Source organism: Salvelinus sp. IW2-2015, unplaced genomic scaffold (assembly GCF_002910315.2).
Source record: "Salvelinus sp. IW2-2015 unplaced genomic scaffold, ASM291031v2 Un_scaffold786, whole genome shotgun sequence".
In the NCBI taxonomy this organism is placed as follows: domain Eukaryota; kingdom Metazoa; phylum Chordata; class Actinopteri; order Salmoniformes; family Salmonidae; genus Salvelinus; species Salvelinus sp. IW2-2015.
This window is the reverse complement of record NW_019942612.1, coordinates 95,884-115,764: the sequence shown is the minus strand read 5'-3', so window position 1 is coordinate 115,764 and position 19,881 is coordinate 95,884. Positions and strand designations below refer to the sequence as shown.

At 43.2% G+C, this 19,881-nt stretch overlaps 1 protein-coding gene across 1 annotated transcript; it reads right to left on the bottom strand.

Moving 5' to 3' along the window:
• Positions 1–1,393: 1,393 nt before the first annotated feature.
• LOC112068895 (major histocompatibility complex class I-related gene protein) lies at positions 1,394–4,475 on the bottom strand. Its single transcript, XM_024136118.2, has 6 exons — positions 4,342–4,475; positions 3,825–4,082; positions 3,343–3,615; positions 1,995–2,279; positions 1,787–1,894; positions 1,394–1,666 (listed from the first exon to the last, which is right to left on the bottom strand). The coding sequence occupies exons 1-6, from the start codon at positions 4,385–4,387 to the stop codon at positions 1,650–1,652; spliced, it is 987 nt and encodes a 328-aa protein (XP_023991886.1). The 5' UTR covers positions 4,388–4,475; the 3' UTR covers positions 1,394–1,649.
• Between the last annotated feature and the right edge of the window lie 15,406 nt (positions 4,476–19,881).

Genomic DNA, 19,881 nt, shown 5'->3' with positions numbered 1-19,881 from the left:
TCCGAGGGCAGACTGTTTCCCTTCTGTTGGCTGTACTCTCCCGAGGGCAGACTGTTTCCTTCTGTTGGCTGTACTCTCCTGAGGGCAGACTGTTTCCTTCTGTTGGCTGTACTCTCCTGAGTGCAGACTGTTCAGTGTGAAGCAGCCTCCAGCGCTGGTGTTTGTTATGGACTCCACAGGCAGCATGTTTGAGGAGATCACCACTGCCCGCCTCCGTGCCCACTTCATCATCCAGACCCGCGCCAACACCCCCGAGCAGTCTGGCACCTTCCTGCTGGTGCCCTTCTATGACCCAGGTGAGGGGAGAGGGCATGACCGGGTTAGGGGTCAGGGTTAGGGTCAGGGCCAAGCCCCTGTGCCGAAAGTGTGTTACAGGCAAAACTCCTTTCTTCAGTTTATTTAATGTACACATACTAATCACCTTGCCCATCCCTCTATGTGTCATCATTTCCTGTGTAGTATCCCTGATATCACATCCTGTCCCCTTCTCCCCCAGGATCCTGACATGTCTCCCCCATCTTGTTCCACCATGCGAGTAGAGCACACCTGCCCAGGCCAGATGGACTGTCTCTCTGGCTGTCTCTCGAGCCTGGCTTCCCTCCAGCTCTCCGGGGTCAGGGCGTTCTCACCCTGCTCCGCAGCCCCACAGACCCCCCCAGGGGACAGCCTAGAGGAGAACCAGCCCACCCCCAWCCACAACCAGAGAGACAGGGAGCAGACAAGCCTAGCACAGGGGGAGAATGGCCATGCTGAACTGAGACCCAGGCTGGTACAAGGTAACCCTGCTCTGAATGTGGCCCAGTGGACAGGTGGATTGCCCTGTGGGTGAGGTACACCTCCCCCTGCTGCGAGACAGGGCTGGCAATGTGAGGCGCTGCCATCTGACATCCAGCSAGCAGAGGGGTATGTGGGAGAGGAGTGGAGTGTTAAACAGGGCTGTAGAGAAGCCACTGCAAAGTTACTTCCTGTTTCCATTGTTGTTGAGTTTGATTTGGACTGTTCCACTGTAGGTTGATGTGGGAATATTTCTCTATGTCAAATAAGCTTAAAGATGTTCTGTAACCAAAAGGCTTCTGTTTTTATGGGCCACTTGAAGAATACTTTAGACTTCAATTCCTCACTTGAAAATACACTGTAACTGGAAACCCGACACTGGAAAGCAGACAATGATTAATTAAGTTGTGTTTTTTTACTTGTATTTAAATAAATGCTGTGTTTTTTTAACTAGAATTTTCCATGAATGTAGTTCCTCCAGTACGAACCATGTAAAAATCAAATCACAATGTATTTAAAGTGCATTTAACAGTCACAACACACTTCACAGAAAGAAAACACAGTTGAAATTGAACTCCTCCTCCATGGAGTTACTTCCTGATGTTAACCACTCCTTCAATGATATACTCAAACGTTTATTTGTTGTTTAGATTACATCTTGCAACTCGTAAAATAACAACAGGACAAAGATATTTTTTCGGTAACAACATCAACCACAACAAAAGCAGCAATTTTAACATTTTGTAAATTACTTTAAGGTTGTATAGAGAGCATCAACAACAAAAGCAGCAAGTCTAACATTTTGTAAATTACTTTAGGGTTGTATAGAGCATCAAATGCATACAGACTTTTCTCATTCATCGTTGGTCATCCTCTTACTCTGGGTTTTGTGCTGAATAAACAGGAAAGGGAAACATCTTTAAAATGTGTGTGAGGGGTCATTAAGCTCTTGTTTACTTTACTCTGATTAGAAATAACACCTAGTGCAGCAAGAATTAAGATGTACTCTTACCTACTGCTCTCCTCCATACTAAATATGTGAATAGGACAGTGAGTATCAAGACTACAGATACAATGATGACTGTAGCCATGAGCACATTGGGCAGGTTCTTCTTTGGAGCTGGAAAAATAATATCATACATATGAACATATTACATGCTGTAGTATATCTCCAGCTGATTCAATTGTAAATGATATTGGGAAATGTACCGGTACCTTACCCCAGGTTACTGTGATGTTCTCAGCCTTACTGCTGTGGAGCACCAGGCAGCTGTAGCTCTGGGTGTCCTGGGCTTCCTGTGGGACAGTCAGGCTCTTCCTCAGCTGGTACGAACCGTCTCCGTTGGGCAGCACCTCCCCACTGCTCACCCCGTCTACCATGGGAAGCCCCTCTGCCCCCAGCCATTCCACCTGCACCGCCCGAGGGTAGAACCCTGTCACATGACATGTGACCTCCACCTCGGAGTTGCCATGAGGCGATCTCTCAAACAGACTCACCGCAGGGACTTAAGAGGAACATTTTTGATGAACACATTTGGTCTTCCTTTCCAATGCAAGGGACATCTTGACATTACATACATGTGCTGTTTGTTTACTAGACTAGAGGAATTCTGTCTGCAAAATGTCACATCTCGAAGAACATATACAGGGCCTTCCGAAAGTATTCAGACCCCTTGACTTTTTGCACATTTTGTTATGTTACAACCTTATTCTAAAATGTATTAAATTGTTTTTTTCCCCTCATCAAACCTACGCACAATACCCCATAATGACAAAGCAAAAGCAGGTTTTTAGAATTTTTTGCTAATTAAAAAAACAAAACAAAAAATGATATAACATTTACATAAGTATTCCGACCCTTTACTCAGTAATTTGTTGAAGCACCTTTGGCAGCAATTACAGCCTTGAGTCTTCTTGGGTATGACGCTACAAGCTTGGTATGACGCTACAAGCTTGGCACACCTGTATTTGGGGAGTTTCTACCATACCTTCTCTGCAGATCCTCTCAAGCTCTGTCAGGTTGGATGGGGACTGTTGCTGCACAGCTATTTTCAGGTCTCTCCAGAGATCTGGGTTCTGGCTGGGCCACTCAAGAACATTGAAAGACTTCAATGAAGCCACTCCTGCATTGTCTTGGCTGTGTGCTTAGGGTTGTTGTCCTGTTGGAAGATGAACCTTTGCCCCAGTCTGAGAACCTGCTACAGAGCGCTCCATTTTGAGTCTCATAGCAAAGGGTCTGAATACTTATGTAAATAAGTTATATCTGTTTTATTTTTTTTTATAAAAAAGCAATTTCTTAAAACCTGTTTTCGCATTGTCATTGTGGGGTATTGTGTGTAGATTGCTGAGGATTTATTTTTTATTCATCCATTTTAGTATAAGGCTGTAACGTAAACAAAGTGTGGAAAAAGTCAAGGGGTCTGAATACTTTCCGGTGGCACTGTATAGCTTGTGTTCTGGGTCAATGATTTTGTTTAATCGAAAGGAGAACATAGGTATGGTAAGTGCAGCACCTTGTTGAGGTTTTACAAAATGTACCGGTTAATAAAGTATCTGGTGTGTTGTTACCTTTGGGTTCTCGAAATGTAACGCTAAACTGTAACAGTTTCTTCAGCCAACGGATGCATCCAGATTCGTAATGAATGACCAGCCTAACAAGATCTTCTAAATCTGTTTCCCTTTTTCTTTTGTAAAATACAGCATGGGAAACTGCAGCTGTCCATGTTCTGGTCGATACATCGAAGCTGACAAAGTCCTTGCCGTCATATGCATGGCTCATAAAGGCCTCAGTGGTTCCGTCTGACTTCCATCCACAGCGTCCATGAGCTTGGTAAAAGTGATCTGTATGACACATAAAAGGACCATAATAAATCCGCACCATTTACTTCAAATATAGACTACTGGTTAAAAGTATCAGCTCACAAAGGTAGGCTAATGGCTGCAACTAAGAAAATGTGTTTTTGTGGTTATTGAACCTCTGTATAGTCATGCAATTCTCCTTTAGGCCTTCAGCTCTGTTGCACAGTCTCGGCACACATATTTTGTCTTACCATGTGAATGATTGTAATGTTCACTTGTTACTCTCACAGCCGTATCCATTACATATCGATTAAATTTCAGATTTCGATGAACCTCCTGCCAGAATTCAATTCCCTCAGGGTGGTTCAACCATTCTGGCACTACGGCCTCTTGTTCAGCACTGCTGTTGTAGTAATAGACAATGACATCATCTATCATTACCAACTGGATATTTTTCGGATACAAGGTCCCTTGGGTTGCGATGCAATGGCGATGAAGAGAATGAGGGGCTGGAAGACAACACTTCAAGTTATCGTTTCTGTAGCCTATTTCAATAGACAACGTGAAGACAATATTGTGTAGCGGTTGTGTTTGCTGGGTTTAGCCTATTGAAGCCTTTAAAAAATGTATACAAAGGAAAACGCTCTGGATAAGAGCGTCTGCTAAATGACTTAAATGTAAATGTAAATGAAAACTGCATTCAGTTTGTTATACTATGATACAACTTGGTGAGACAAGCCAAAAACACAACTCAAATAATGAACTCACCTACGATGGAAAACTGCATGAATGAAATTAAAATTGTTGTTATCATATTTGCAGTAACATGTTCTCGTTGGTGTATTCATGAACACGGAAGTGAAAGTGAAATAACATGTGTTCTTCTTCTTCTTCTTCTTCTGTGGATTTTATTTGGTGGTTGGCAACCAACTTTAAGGTGTATTACCGCCACCAACTGGACTGGAGTGTGGACCAGAGACAGGGGAAGGTCTAAATCCTACCCAATAATCTCTTCTCCCTAAGGAAACGATATACATAATTAAATATTACATCTCCTGAAGATTTCCCCAAAAGTTCACTTAATCCTGGCTCTTCAACCCCATTACTCCTCAAATCTAACAACAATCGCTCCCTTTCTCTCACATATTTCTGGCACTGAAATACAACATGTTCCACTGTCTCCATCTGCTCCTGACAATGATCACACCTCCCAGTCGGATGTTTCCCCACCACTTTCAATGTACTATTGAGCCTTGTGTGTCCCAGTCTCAGTCTTGTGACTACACTTTCCTCCCTTCTCTCTCGGCCTGAGGACCTCCCTGCCCCCACCTTTTCTTGGATCTTATACAGGTGTCTTCCCTTACTCTCCCTGTTCCTGGATCTTATACAGGTGTCTTCCCTTACTCTCCCTGTTCCTGGATCTTATACAGGTGTCTTCCCTTTCTCTCCTTGTTCCTGGATCTTATACAGGTGTCTTCCATTACTCTCCCTGTTCCTGGATCTTATACATGTCTTCCATTACTCTCCCTGTTCCACAACTCTTGCCACTTATTTTTACCCACTGTTCTTATTAGGCTTCTGCTCCTGCCTGGAAATAATATCCACTTCCTCGTTCCCCTCTACTCCCACATGAGCTGGTACCCAGAGGAACATCACAAATACCCCCATCTCTTTCACCCTATACAAACACTGCTAAACCTCATATTATACATCCTGTCTGCTCTGAGACACACATGAATTTAAGCTCATCAGTGCTGTACAGGAGTCAGAGCAGATGACTACCCTGTCTGGCCTTACCACCTCCACCTACTCTGCAGCCAATAGTATAGCCAACAACTCCATTGTGTAAACAGATAAATGATCCATTGCTCTTTTTGTCACTGCCACCTTAAACTCAGGAACACTAAAAGCTGCTCCTCTTCTCCCTGGTTTAGGGTCCTTAGATCCATCTGTTGATATAGTCAAGAAAGCATAGTATTGTGTTTTTAAACGTTCACTTACAACTGAATCTACTCCTTCCTCAACAGCTCTTACCCTCTCAAGCAACCATAGATCTATCCCTGGCTGAGGGAGAAACCAAGATGGGATGGCAGGAAGAACCACAGAGGGGCTAAACTCCCTCCCAAACAACTCCATCTCTCTCGCCATGCAATTGCCTATCCACCCAAAGCTTGTATTCAGATTTTGTTCATGTTCCCGGCACTCAAGGAGTACCTTTTTTGTAGGATGTGTAATCTTATGTGCTTGTAGATTTACCCAATATGTCATGGCTAGCTGTTGTCTTCTTAACTTCTTAACGGCATCTCTCCCAACTCTACCTGCATTGCTGCCACCGGAGAGGTCCTAAGTGTACCACAACATATTCTTAGGGCTTGGGCCTGGATAACATCCAGCTTTTTTAAAGATGTCTGAGCGGCTGATCCATATGCTATACTTCCATAATCCATTACTGACCTTAACAGCGCAATATATAGCATTTTCACCGCCATTCTATCTGCCCCCCCCAAAGGCCCAATGACACTTCCCTGGCGGGTACCATTATCCACATCATAGCTTTCTGATATAGAGTTCCCCACCCTCACTTGTATTGATTGCTCAAAAAGAAAATCCTTTATCCAGTTAAACACCCTTCCTCCAACTCTCATGTTAGCCAGCTTTATAAGTAGGCCTTCCTTCCACATCATATCATAAGCCTTCTCTACATCAAAGAAAAACGGCTACCACCACCTCCTTATTTGCCTGTGTCTTCCGTATGACTGACTCTAGGCACAGTGCAGGATCCATCGTTCCCCTGCCTTTCCTGAACCCACTTTGATCTGGTGACATTAGTCCTCTACTCTCCAGGAAGTAAGTCAGCCTTTCCGTTATCATCCTTTCCATAAGTTTACATACATGAGATGTTAACGCTATCGGCCTATAGCTTGAAGGACTGGTAGGGTCTTTCCCTGGTTACCATATTGGCACCACTGCCGCCTGCTTCCAACTTCCAGGCAGTTTCTCTTCCTGCCACACCTTATTATAAAGGCCCAATACTTTCCAAATTGCAGTGTCACTGAGAGGAGCCATCATGATGTATGTGTTGACAAGTTTGTGTCAGTGGCTGTSGGAGGGGAGCGGAGTGTCAAAAAGGGCTGGAGCATAGAATTAGTTAGAGGACTCATCTTGGTATCATCTTTGTGTTTGAAAAATAGATAAAGCTAATATTGATGATTTACTGCCACTTGCAGGGATGGAGTCCTGAACCAAATCTTGTGTAATTTGTTTATTGTGGCCACTAGATGGCGGTGATATAGCAGAAGCATCCATGCAAATCAAATCAAATGTTATTGGTCACATACACATGGTTAGCAGATGTTAATGTGAGTGTAGCGAAATGCTTGTGCTTATAGTTCCGACTATGCAGTAAAATCTAACAAGTAATCTAACAAATTCACAACAACTACCTTATACAGACAAAGATAAAGGGAAATAATACATAACAAAAACAAATAACTGCATAGTTTTCTAAGGACCTGAAGCGAGGCAACCATCTCTGTTGGCGCCATCATGGAGGACACAGCATCTGCCCCGAGAGGTATGGGGAGATGAACACACACAGCTAAATTAATATAGCTGCAAGCAGCAATGCCGGGGTTCAGCTTTTGGCCCACTGTGCCACTATCAGGACAAATTAGACACATCGCCCCATGCAATGAGAAACTACTCAAATTAAAACATTACATTTTATTTGTCACATGCTTTGTAAACAACAGGTGTAGACTTACAGTGAAATGCTTACTTACTGTACTGTTTACCACACTGCCAAATATCAGAAGTCAAAATCAAACTGGTAGAAGCCCTCAATGGCAATGCAAAAAACTGGTTATATCCATAATGAGCCCTCTAACTAACTCTATGGGCTGGAGAGGCTGCCAAGCTACATCCGGTTTATGTTATTGCAGAGTTTGATTTGAACTGTTCCAGTGTAGGTCAGTGTGAGGGGTGTACGGACACAACTTAAGTTCGGGGGTCTGAACCTCGCTCTGTGCAACAGGGTCCTGGACTTCCTGACGGCCGCTCCCAGGTGGCGAAGGTAGGAAACAACACCTCCACTTCGCTGATCTTCAACACAGGGGCCACACAAAGGTGCATGCTCAGCCACCTCCTGTACTCCCTGTTCACCCATGACCGCGTGGCCACGCATGCCTCCAACTCAATTATCAAGTTTGCAAACTATACAACAGTAGTAGGCCTGATTACCAACAATGACGAGAAAGCCTACAGGGAGGAGGTGAGGGTCCTGGCGGAGTGGTGCCAGGAAAATAACCTCTCCCTCAACGTCAACAAAATGAAGGAGCTGATCGTGGACTTCAGGAAACAGTAGAGGGAGCACYCCCCTATCCACATCGACAGGACCAGTGGAGAAGGTGAAAAGCTTTAAGTTCCTCTGCGTACACATCACTGGCAATCTGAAATGGTCCACCCACACAGACAGTGTGGTGAAGAAGGCGCAACAGCGCGTCTTCAACCCCAGGAGGCAGAAGAAATTTGGCTAAGACCCTCACAAACTTTTACAGATGCACAATTGAGAGCATCCTGTTGGGCTGTATCACTGCCTGGTATGGCAACTGCACCGCAAGGCTCTCCAGAGGGTGGTGAGGTCTTGCTAATGCATCACCGGGGGCAAACTACCTGCCCTCCAGGACACCTACAGCCAAAAAGGCCAAAAAGATCATCAAAGACATCAACCACCCAAGCCACAGCCTGTTCACCCAGCTACCATCCAGAAGGCGAGGTCAGTACAGGTGTATCAAAGCTGGGACAGAGAGACTGAAAAACATCTTCTATCTCAAGTCCATCAGACTGTTAAATAGCCATCACTACCCGGCTACCACCTGGTTACTTAACCCTGCACCTTAGAGGCTGCAGCCCTGTATACATAGACATGGAATCACTGGTCACTTTAATAATGGAACACTAGTCACTTTATTCATGTTTACATACGGTTTTACTCATTTGATATGTATATACTGTATTCTATTCTACTGTATTTTAGTCAATGCCACTCTGACATTGCTCGTCCTAATATTTATATATTTCTTTGTTCCATTCTTTTACTTTTAGATGTGTGTGTATTGTTGTGAATTGTTAGACATTACTGCACTGTTGGAGCTAGGAARACAAGCATTTTGCTACACTCGCAATAACATCTGCTAAATATGTGTATGTGGCCAATAACATTTGATTTGGTACCAGTAAAAGACATCAAACTCAAGCAACCACTGGAAATGGAACCACTGGAAACCACTCAACCTAGCACTGGACATGCCTTTTACAAGACACACAAGACAGACGATTGTGGCCACGTGCAGGTTAAAAGAGATGGGAAACTCCATTGGAATCGTATTAATGCCCATTGTGTACGACGCCCATGATAAATCAATGGGCCGCGCGGTGCATTTTGGGCGATTCTGGGATAAGGAGAGTTCTCCTTCAAGGGGTGAATGGGATTTAATTAGACTCAAGCTCAAAAACCCAACATTAGTGTAACAGTATAACTTTAAGGCGTCCACTCGCCCCGGGCACGAACCAGAGACCCTCTGCACACATCAACAACAGTCACCCACGAAGCGTCGTTACCCATTGCTCCACAAAGGCCGCGGATCTTGCAGAGCAAGGGGAACCACTACTTCAAGGTCTCAAAGCGAGTGACGTAACCGATTGAAACGCTATTAGCGCGCACCACCGCTAACTAGCTAGCCATTTCAAATCCGTTACACTAGCATGAATTTCATCAACAAGAAGTACAACATTACAAATCTTTTCTGATATGTGAGATAATTATGTAAAGTTTGGGAATTGTGACATTAAGTACTTTCGAGGATTCTCGACTCATACAATGACTTTGAGCAGGGATTGCGTGAAGATTAGCTTAGCAACTGCTTGACGCAGCATGACAACATGAGCGTGATTAGTCGACAGTCTGCTGGGTTGGGCATTATACGTTCCTCTATTCATTGCCCAATGGGATTCCTAAATAAAACCTAAAAACCTCCTTTCTCTATCTCTGGAGCAGCCCAAGCCGAGCCATTGCTATGGATACAAAATGGACTCAAAGCCATCATGAACAGAGTGTGAGCAGAGTATATGCAGAGCTAGCTGAGGGACAGACAGAGAGTAGCAGCTAATAGATTTACTTATGGAGGAAGTTATTTCTGATTTCGGGTAGGCCCTGAACGTGCCTGCATGGGTAGTGCCCATGCAGGGCATTAGGCCTGGCTCGCAGTCGGCATTCCAATTCATCCCAAAGGTGTTCGATGGGGTTGAGGTCAGGGCCCTGCAGTTCTTCCACACCGATGTCGACAAACCATTTCTGTATGGACCTCGCTTTGTGCTGAAGCAGGAAAGGGCCTTCCCCAAACTGTTGCGACAAATTTGGAAACACAGAATTGTATAGAATGTCAGTCTATTCTGTAGCATTCCAGTGAAGATAAATCTTAAACTTATCCTCTGCTGGAGAGGATATGTTAAGACTCATCTTCACTGCAACTAAGGGGCCAGCCCCACACCATTATTCCTTCTCCACCAAACTGTACAGTTGGCACTATGCATTGGGGCAGGTAAAGTTCTACTGCCATCCGCCAAACCCAGATTCATCCTTCAGACTGCCAGATGGTGAAGCGTGATTCATCACTCCAGAGAACACGTTTCCACTGCTCCAGAGTCCAATGGCCTGCAAAACACCAGTCTCAATTTCAACAGTGAAGAGGCGATTCTGGGATGCTGGCCTTCTAGGCAGAGTTGCAAAGAAAAAGCCGTATCTCAGACTGGCCAATAAAAAAAAAGATTAAGATGGGCAAAAGAACACAGAGGAACTCTGTCTAAAAGGTCTGCATCCCGGAGTCGCCTCTCCACTGTTGAAGCTGGTGTTTGCGGGTACTATTTAATGAAACTGCCAGTTCAGGACTTGTGAGGCATCTGTTTCTCAAACTAGACACTCGAATGTACTTGACATCTTGCTCAGATGTGCACCGGGGCCTCATACTCCTCTTTCTATTCTAGTTAGAGCCTGTTTGTGCTGTTCTGTGAAGGGAGTAGTACACAGCATTGTACGAGATCTTCCGTTTCTTGCCACGTTCTCATATGGAATAGCCTTAATTTCTCAGAACAAAAATAGACTGAAGAGTTTCAGAAGGAAGTTATTTGTTTCTGGCCATTTTGAGCCTGTAATCAAACCCACAAATGCTGATGCTCTAGATCCTCAACTAGTCTAAAGGCCAGTTGTATTGCTTCTTAAAATCAGCACAACAGTTTTCAGCTGTGCTAACATAATTGCAAAAGGGTTTTCCAATGATCAATTAGCCTTTTAAAATGATAAACTTGGATTAGCTAACTGTGGCAGACCAGGGGGTTTGGTCAAGACGTTTACCCAGATCAGACACGGACAGAGAAGGATTAGCTCAGTTTCAAGGGTGTTTATTTAAATTGTTCAAAAAATAAAGGTCTCCCCCATGAGACCCTCTCCGGGATACCTTCTTCTGGGCTCCGGGTCTTGCTGTATCCTGTTTGGCACACAAACTCAAATTCCCTCGTTTCCGCACGGGCACCGTCTCCAACTACATGGAAGTCACCTTACTTCCCCCCAGTCCCCCCCTGTGTGCTGCCCTTCTGGCAGCTTCATGGGCCTTGCACAACTGGTGAGCAAGCGGCCCTTGATTACTCACCAGCTCCCAATCAGCCCCAATTAGTCATGGCTGGGTTGCCCGTCGAGACCTGGCACGTCCAGCAGATGGAGCCATCGCCTCGTGATGAACACTCCATCTGCGACCAGGCCTCGATGAGTCTCCCCCTGGTGGCTGACCTGCTGTACGCCACATAACACAATGTGCCATTGGAACACAGGAGTGATGGTTGCTGATAATGGGCCTCTGTGTGCCTTTGTACTGTAGATATTCCATAAAAAATCTGCCATTTCCAGCAACGATATTAATTGACAACATTAACAATGTCTACACTGTATTTCTGATCAATTTTATGTTATGGACAAAAAATGTGCTTTGACCCCAAACTTTTGAACGGTAGTGTAAACTCAACAAAAAAAAAGACTTCCCTTTTTCAGGACCATGTCTTTCAAAGGTAATTRATAAAAATCCAAATAACTTCACAGATCTTCATTGTAAAGGGTTTAAACACTGCTTCCCATGCTTGTTCAATGAATCATAAACAATTCATGAACATGCACCTGTGGAACGGTCGTTAAGACACTAACAGCTTACAGGTAGGCAATTAAGGACACAGTTATGAAAACTTAGGACACTAAAGAGGCCTTTCTACCGACTCTGAAAAACATTAAAAGAAAGATGCCCAGGGTCCCTGCTCATCTGCATGAACGTGCCTTATGCATGCTGCAAAGAGGGATGAGGACTGCAGGCTTGTAGGCCTGTAGGCAGGTCCTCACCAGACATCACCGGCAACAACGTCGCCTATGGGCACAAACCCACTGTCGCTGGACCAGACAGGACTGGCAAAAAGTGCTCTTCACTGACAAGTCGAGGTTTTGTCTCATCAGGAGTGATTGTCGGATTCACGTTTATCGTCAAAGGAATGAGTGTTACACCGAGGCCTGTACTCTGGAGCGGGATCGATTTGGAGGTGGAGGGTCCGTCATGGTCTGGGGCGGTGTGTCACAGCGTCATTGGACTGAGTTTGTTGTCATTGCAGGCAATTTCAACGCTGTGCGTTACAGGGAAGACATCCTCCTCCCTCCTGTGGTAACCTTCCTGTAGGTTCATCCTGACATGACCCTCCAGCATGACAATGCCAACAGCCATACTGCTCGTTCTGTGCATGATTTCCTGCAAGACAGGAATGACATGGTCAGCGAGGAGCCCGGATCTCAATCCCATTGAGCATGTCTGGGATCTGTTGGATCGGAGGGTGAGGGCTAGGGCCATTCCCCCCCCAGAAATGTCCGGGAAATTGCAGGTGCCTTGGTGGAAGAGTGGGGTAACATCTCACAGCAAGAACTGGCAAATCTGGTGCAGTKCATAAGGAGGAGATGCACTGCAGTACTTAATGCAGCTGGTGGCCACACCAGATACTGACTGTTACTTTGATTTTGACCCTCCCCCTTTGTTCAGGGACACATTATTCCATTTATTTTAGTCACATGTCTGTGGAACTTCTTCAGTTTGTCTCAGTTGTTGAATCTTGTTATGTTCATACAAATATTTACACATGTTAAGTTTGCTGAAAATAAATGCAGTTGACAGTGAGAGGATGTTAATTTTTTGCTGAGTTTATACACATAAATACAAATTAATTTATATATATACAGTGGCAAGAAAAATTATGTGAACCCTTTGTAGTTACCTGCTTTTCTGCATAAATTGGTCATAAAATTTGATCTTATCTTCATCTAAGTCACAACAATAGACAAACACAGTCTGCTTAAACTAATGACACACAAACAATTATAGATTTTCACATCTTTATTGAACACACCTTGTAAACATTCACAGTGTAGGGTAGTAAAAATATGCGAACCCTGGCATTTAATAACTGGTTGACCCTCCTTTGGCAGCACTAAACTCAACCAAATGTTGTCTGTAGTTGCGGATCAGACCTTCCCAATGGCCAGGAGGTATTTTAGACCATTCATCTTTACAAAACTGTTTCAGTTCAACAATATTCTTAGGATGTCTGGTGTGAACCGCTCTCTAGGTCATGCCACAGCATTTTAAATCGGGTTGAGGTCAGGACTCTGACTGGGCCACTCCAGAAGGTGTATTTTCTTCTGTTGTTGATTTACTTCTGTGTTTTGTATCGTTGTCATGTTGCATCACCCAACTTCTGTTGAGCTTCAATTGGCAGACAGATAGCCTTACATTCTCCTGCAAAATGTCTTGATAAACACGGGAATACATTTTTCCGTCGTTGATCGCAAGCTGTCCAGGCCCTGAGGCAGCAAAGCAGCCCCAAACCATGATGCTCCCTCCACCATACTTTACAGTTGGGATGAGGTTTTGATGTTGGTGTGCTGTGCTGTGCCTTTTTTTCTCCACACATAGTGTTGTGTGTTCCTTCCAAACAACTCAACTTTAGTTTCATCTGTCCACAGAATATTTTGACAGAAGCACTTTGGAACATCCAGGTGCTCTTTTGCGAACTTCAGACATGCAGCAATCTTTTTTTTGTACAGCAGTGGCTTCTTCCATGGTGTCCTCCCATGAACACCATTCTTGTTTACTATTTTACGTATCGTAGACTCGTCAACAAAGATGTTAGCATGTTCCAGAGATTTCTGTCTTTAGCTGACACTCTAGGATTCTTCTTAAGAACAAGTTTATCTTCAATTCTATGTAAAACATGTATCTTTCACCAAAGTTTATGATGAGTATTTCTGTTATTTGATGTGGCTCTGCAATTTCTCTGGATATTTTGGAGGCATTTCTGAACATGGTGCCAATGTAAACTGAGGTTTATGGATATAAATATGAACTTTATCAAACAAAACATATATGTATTGTGTAACATGAAGTCCTATGAGTGTCATCTGATGAAGATCATCATAGGTTAGTGATTAATTTTATCTCTATTTCTGCTTTTTGTGACTCCTGTCTTTGGCTGGAAAAATGGCTGTGTTTTTCTGTGATTTGGTGGTGACCTAACATAGTCATTTGGGGTGCTTTCGCTGTAAAGCATTTTTGAAATCGGACACTGTGGTGGGATTAACAAGAAGTATATCTTTAAAATGGTGTGAAATACTTGTATGCTTGAGGAATTTTAATTATGAGATATCTGTTGTTTTGAATTTGGTGCCCTGCACTTTCACTGGCTGTTGTCATATCGATCCCGTTAACGGGATTGCAGCCCTAAGAAGTTTTAATGCAACCGCTGTGTCAGATTTCAAAAAAGCTTTACGACAAAAGCACAATATTCAATAATCTGAGAACAGCGTTCAGCCAAAAATGCAAGCCATACAGTTACCCACCAAATTGTGGAGTCAACAAAAGTCATAAATAGCATTATAAATCTTCACTTACCTTTGCTGATCTTCGTCGGAATGCACTCCCAGGACTCCCACTTCCACAAGACATGTTCGTTTTGTTCGGTAATGTCCATCATTTATGTCCTAGTAGCTACTTTTGTTAGCGCGTTTGGTAAACAAATCCAAAGTCACGAAGCGCGTTCACTAAAAGCAGACGAAATGTCAAAAAGTTCCGTAACAGTCAGTAGAAACATGTCAAACGATTTATTGAATCAATCTTTAGGATGTTTTTAATATAAATCTTCAATAATGTTCCAACCGGAGAATTCCTTTGTCTTCAGAAGTGCGATGGAACAGAGCTCGCTCTCACATGAACGCGCATGGTCAGGTCATGATAGACCCTACTCAATCCCCTCTCCTTCGGCCCCACTTCACAGTAGAAGCATCAGACAAGGTTCTAAAGACTGTTGACATCTAGTGGAAGCCGTAGGAAGTGCAAAATGACTCATATCCCACTGTGTATTCGATAGGCGATGAGTTGAAAACCTACAAACCTCAGATTGCCCACTTCCTGGTTGGATTTTTTTCTCAGGTTTTTGCCTGCCATATGAGTTCTGTTATACTCACAGACATCATTCAAACAGTTTTAGAAACTTCAGAGTGTTTTCCATCCAATACTAATAATACTATGCATATATTAGCAACTGAGACTGAGGAGCAGGCAGTTTACTCTGGGCACCTCTGGGCACCTTTCATCCAAGCTACTCAATACTGCCCCTGCAGCCATAAGAAGTTAACAAGAATTTAAGKTTTTAACCGATATAAGACAATTGTATGTACATAAATGTTTAATATCCATAATTTCTATGATTATTTATTTGAATTGCGCCCCCTCCAGTTTCACTGGAAATTGTTCTGCTAGCGGGACGCCTAGCCCTTTAATCTAACTGCACTGTCCGATTTACAGTAGGCTTTATAGCGAAAGCATGCCATGCGATTGTTTGAGGACGGCGCCCCAAATCAAAATATGTTTCTACCAGCACAGGTTTGATAAATTCACAAATAGCGATTAAATATTCACTACTTTTTGAAAATCTTCCTCTGATTTGCAATCCTAAGAGTCCCAGGTACAACATGTAGTGTCGTTTTGTAAGATACAATCCTTCTTTATATCCCCAAAAGTCTGTTTAGGTGGCACCATCGATTTGAGTAATCCACTCGTTCAACAGCAGAGAAAGGAATCCAAAAAGCTACCGCTAAACTTTGTTAAAACAAGTCAAAKTACATTTCTGTTTAATCCTCAGATACCCTGATATGTAATGAAACAATAATATTTCATACGAAATAAGTATGTTCAATAGGGAAACGTGAGAGTGGTAAAACGTCTTTTTCTTCCTTGTTTTGGAAGAAACAGGCCTGAAAACTTGAACAAAGAGTACTGACACAGAGTGGAAGCCAGAGGAATTGCATACTGGGAGCTAGATTACATTTTTTCACTATACGTTCCATTGGAAGAGCATGGGCTCTCAAATGAAATTAATTCTGGTTGGTTTTTCTTTGGATTTTCTCCTACCATATCTGTTGTTATAGTCTCCTCCATTATTCTAACATTTCTACAAACTTCAGAGTGTTTTCTATCCAATTTCCTTTCCAATGGGACCAATTATATGCATATTCTGGCTTCAAGGCCTGAGCAACAGGCAGTTTACCTTGGGCACGTCAGTCAGGCGGAAATTGAGAAAAAAGGACCCTAGATCAAACAAGTCAACCTCATTGAGCATTCTGCTCTGTACTCTTGCAGTCATCTTTGCAGGACCCCCACTCATAGGGAGAGTAGCAACAGTGCTGAACTTTCTCCATTTATAGGCAATTTGTCTTACTGCGGACTGATGAACATCAAGGCTTATAGAGGTACTTTTTAACCCTTTCAAGCTTTTTGCAAGTAAAAAATTCTTCATCTTAGGTCTTCTGAGATCTCTTTTGTTTGAGACATGGTTCACATCAGGCAATGCTTCTTATGATTAGAAAACAAACATTTTGTGAGTGTTTTTTATAGGGCAAGGCAGCTCGAACCATCATCTCCCATCTTGTCTCATTGATTGGACTCCAGGTTAGCTGACCCCTGACTCCAATTAGCTTTTGGAAAAGTCCTTAGCCTAGGGGTTCAAATACTTTTTCCAACCTACACTGTGAATGTTTAAAATATGTATTCAATATAGACAAGAAAAATACAATAATTTGTGTGTTATTCAAATTAAATCAAATCAAATATTATTAGTCACATGTGCCGAATACAACAGTGAAATGCTTAATTATGAGCCCCTAACCAACAATGCAGTTTCAAAAAAATACAAATAAGAATAAGAGATAAAAGTAACAAGTAATTAAAGAGCAGCAGTGAAATAACAACAGCGAGCCTATATACAGGGGGTACCGGTACAGAGTCAATGTGCAGGGGCACCGGTTATTTGAGGTAGTAGGTACATTTTGGTAGAGGTATTAGATTAACTATACATAGATGACAACCAAGAGTAGCAGTGGTGCAAAGAATGGGTGAGAGGGGGCACTGCAAATTGCCTGGGTAGCCATTTGACTAGATATTCAGAAGTCTTATGGCTTTGGGGTAGAAGCTGTTTAGAAGCCTCTTGGACCTAGACTTGGCACTACGGTACCGCTTGCCTTGCGGTAGCAGAGAGAACAGTCTATGACTAAGTTGGCTGGAGTCTTTGACAATTTTCAGTGCCTTCCTCTGACACCGCCTGATATAGAGGTCCTGGATGGCAGGAAGCTTGGCCCCAGTGATGTACTGGGCCGTTCGCATGACCCTCTGTAGTGCCTTGCGGTCGGAGGCCGAGCAGTTGCCATAGTGATGCAACCAGTCAGGATGCTCTCGATGGTGCAGCTGTAGAACCTTTTGAGGATCTGAGGAGCCATGACAAATCTTTTCAGTCTCCTGAGGGGGAATAGGTTTTGTTGTGCCCTCTTCACGACTATATTGGTGTGCTTGGACTATATAGTTTGTTTGTTGGTGATGTGGACACCAAGGAACTTGAAGCGCTTAACCTGCTCCACTGCAGCCCCGTCGATGAGAATGGGGGTGTGCTCGGTACTCTTTTTCCTGTAGTCCACAATCATCTCCTTTGTCTTGATCACGTTGAGGGAGAGGTTGTTGTCCTGGCACCACATGGCCAGGTCTCTGACCTCTCCCCTATAGGCTGTCTTGTTGTTGTCGGTGATCAGGCCTACCACTGTTGTCATCGGTAAACTTGATGGTGTTGGAGTCGTGTCTGGCCATGCAGTTATGAGTGAACAGGGAGTACAGGAGGGAACTGAGCACGCACCCCTGAGGGGCCCCTGTGTTGAGGATCAGCGTGGCGGATGTGTTGTTACATACCCTTACCACCTGGGGGCGGCCCGTCAGGAAGTCCAGGATCCAGTTGCACAGGGAAGTGTTTAGACCCAGGATCCTTAGCTTATTGATGAGCTTTGTGGGCACTATGTGTTGAACGCTGAGTTGTAGTCAATGAATAGCATTCTCACATAGGTGTTCCTTTTGTCCAGGTGGGAAAGGGCAGTGTGGAGTGCAATAGAGATTGCATCATCTGTGGATCTGTTGGGGCGGTGTGCAAATTGGACTGGGTCTAGGGTTTCTTGGATGATGGTGTTGATGTGAGCAATGACCAGCCTTTCAAAGCACTTCATGGCTACAGACGTGAGTGCTACGGGTCAGTAGTCATTTAGGCAGGTTACCTTAGTGTTTTTGGGCACAGCGACTATGGTGGTCTGCTTAAAACATGTTGGTATTACAGACTCGGACAGGGAGAGGTTGAACATGTCAGTGAAGACATTGATGAAGCCAATGACTGATGTGGTGTACTCCTCAATGCCATCGGAGGAATCCCGGAACATATTCCAGTCTGTGCTAGCAAAACAGTTCTGTAGCGTAGCGTCTGCTTCCTTTGACCACTTTTTTATTGATCTAGTCACTGGTGCTTCCTGCTTTATTAGTTATTAGTTTAAGCACACTGTGTTAGTCTATTGTTGTGACTAAGATGAAGATCAGATCAAATTTTATGACAAATTTGTGCAGAAATCTAGGTAATTCCAAAGGGTTCACATACTTTTTCCTGCCACTGTATATATATATATATAGATAGATAGATAGATAGATTTACAAACAAATATATTGGGGATGGAAATTATGCATTGATACATTGATGGAAGCTACAATCTATCTGCAATACTAAAGCTGATCTACCCCCTAAAAATGTTTCAATAATATAATTTTTTAAACCCAGTTGCTTCCAGAAGCAGTTTGGAACTCGGTAGTGAGTGTTGCAACCGAGGACGGACGATTTAGCACTCGGCAGTCCTGTTCTGTGAGCTTGTGTGGCCTATCAAATCAAATCAAAGCAAATGTATTTATAAAGCCCTTCTTACATCAGCTGATATCTCAAAGTGCTGTACAGAAACCCAGCCTAAAACCCCAAACAGCAAGCAATGCAGGTGTAGAAGCACGATACCACTTGGTGGCTCAGCTGTTGATTGCATGGCTGTGGGCTTGATATACACTTATACACTTGTCAGCAACGGGTGTGGCTGAAATAGCCAAATCCACTCATTTGAAGGGGTGTCCATATAGTGTATCTTAAGATGAATGCACTTACTGTAAGTCTGGATAAGAGCATCTGCTAAATGACTAAAATGTAAAAGTTTTACATACAGATCTCGTATTATGGTATTGAATTATTTATTAATTATAATAATATTGATGTCACAATTATAGAATTGTGCAGTTCTTTATTAAACATTTAATTATTTATTACATTTGACTGTGTAAAACCTACTAGTGCTACTTATTTCTCTGAGAGTGAGGTGGATGTATAGCATTTTGCACAAAAAAACATGATTATTTGTCTCTGAAATTTAACCATCGAATTATAGATTTGAAACAAATACTTTTCTGTCATAGAGGCCCACAGTGGAGGTGTCTTAATACCCATAAAACTTAGAGGTCAAACAGGGAAATGGTTCCAATCGTTTTTACCACCATTCATTTTTAGAAACACTTAAAATAAGGGGTGTGTTTCGTGTAGGCTTACCCTGGCGTGACATTGCCATGTAAATCTCTCTCGGACAAGGTGACTTTAATCAATATATTCGGCTTTATTTACTCTTAGATTCTAAAATGCTAATTAGCATCGAAGTAGATTTACATTTACATTTAAGTCATTTAGCAGACGCTCTTATCCAGAGCGACTTACAAAATTGGTGCATTCACCTTATGACATCCAGTGGAACAGCCACTTTACAATAGTGCATCTAAATCTTTTAAAGGG

Excerpts from the sequence above, each read along its gene's own strand:
- LOC112068895 (XM_024136118.2), bottom strand. The coding sequence starts at position 4,387 with ATGATAACAACAATTTTAATTTCATTCATGCAGTTTTCCATCGTAG. Across the intron at positions 2,280-3,342 it reads TACATTTCGAGAACCCAAAG|TCCCTGCGGTGAGTCTGTTT; the intron begins GTAACAACACAC and ends GTTCCTCTTAAG. Across the intron at positions 1,895-1,994 it reads GAACATCACAGTAACCTGGG|CTCCAAAGAAGAACCTGCCC; the intron begins GTAAGGTACCGG and ends TTATTTTTCCAG.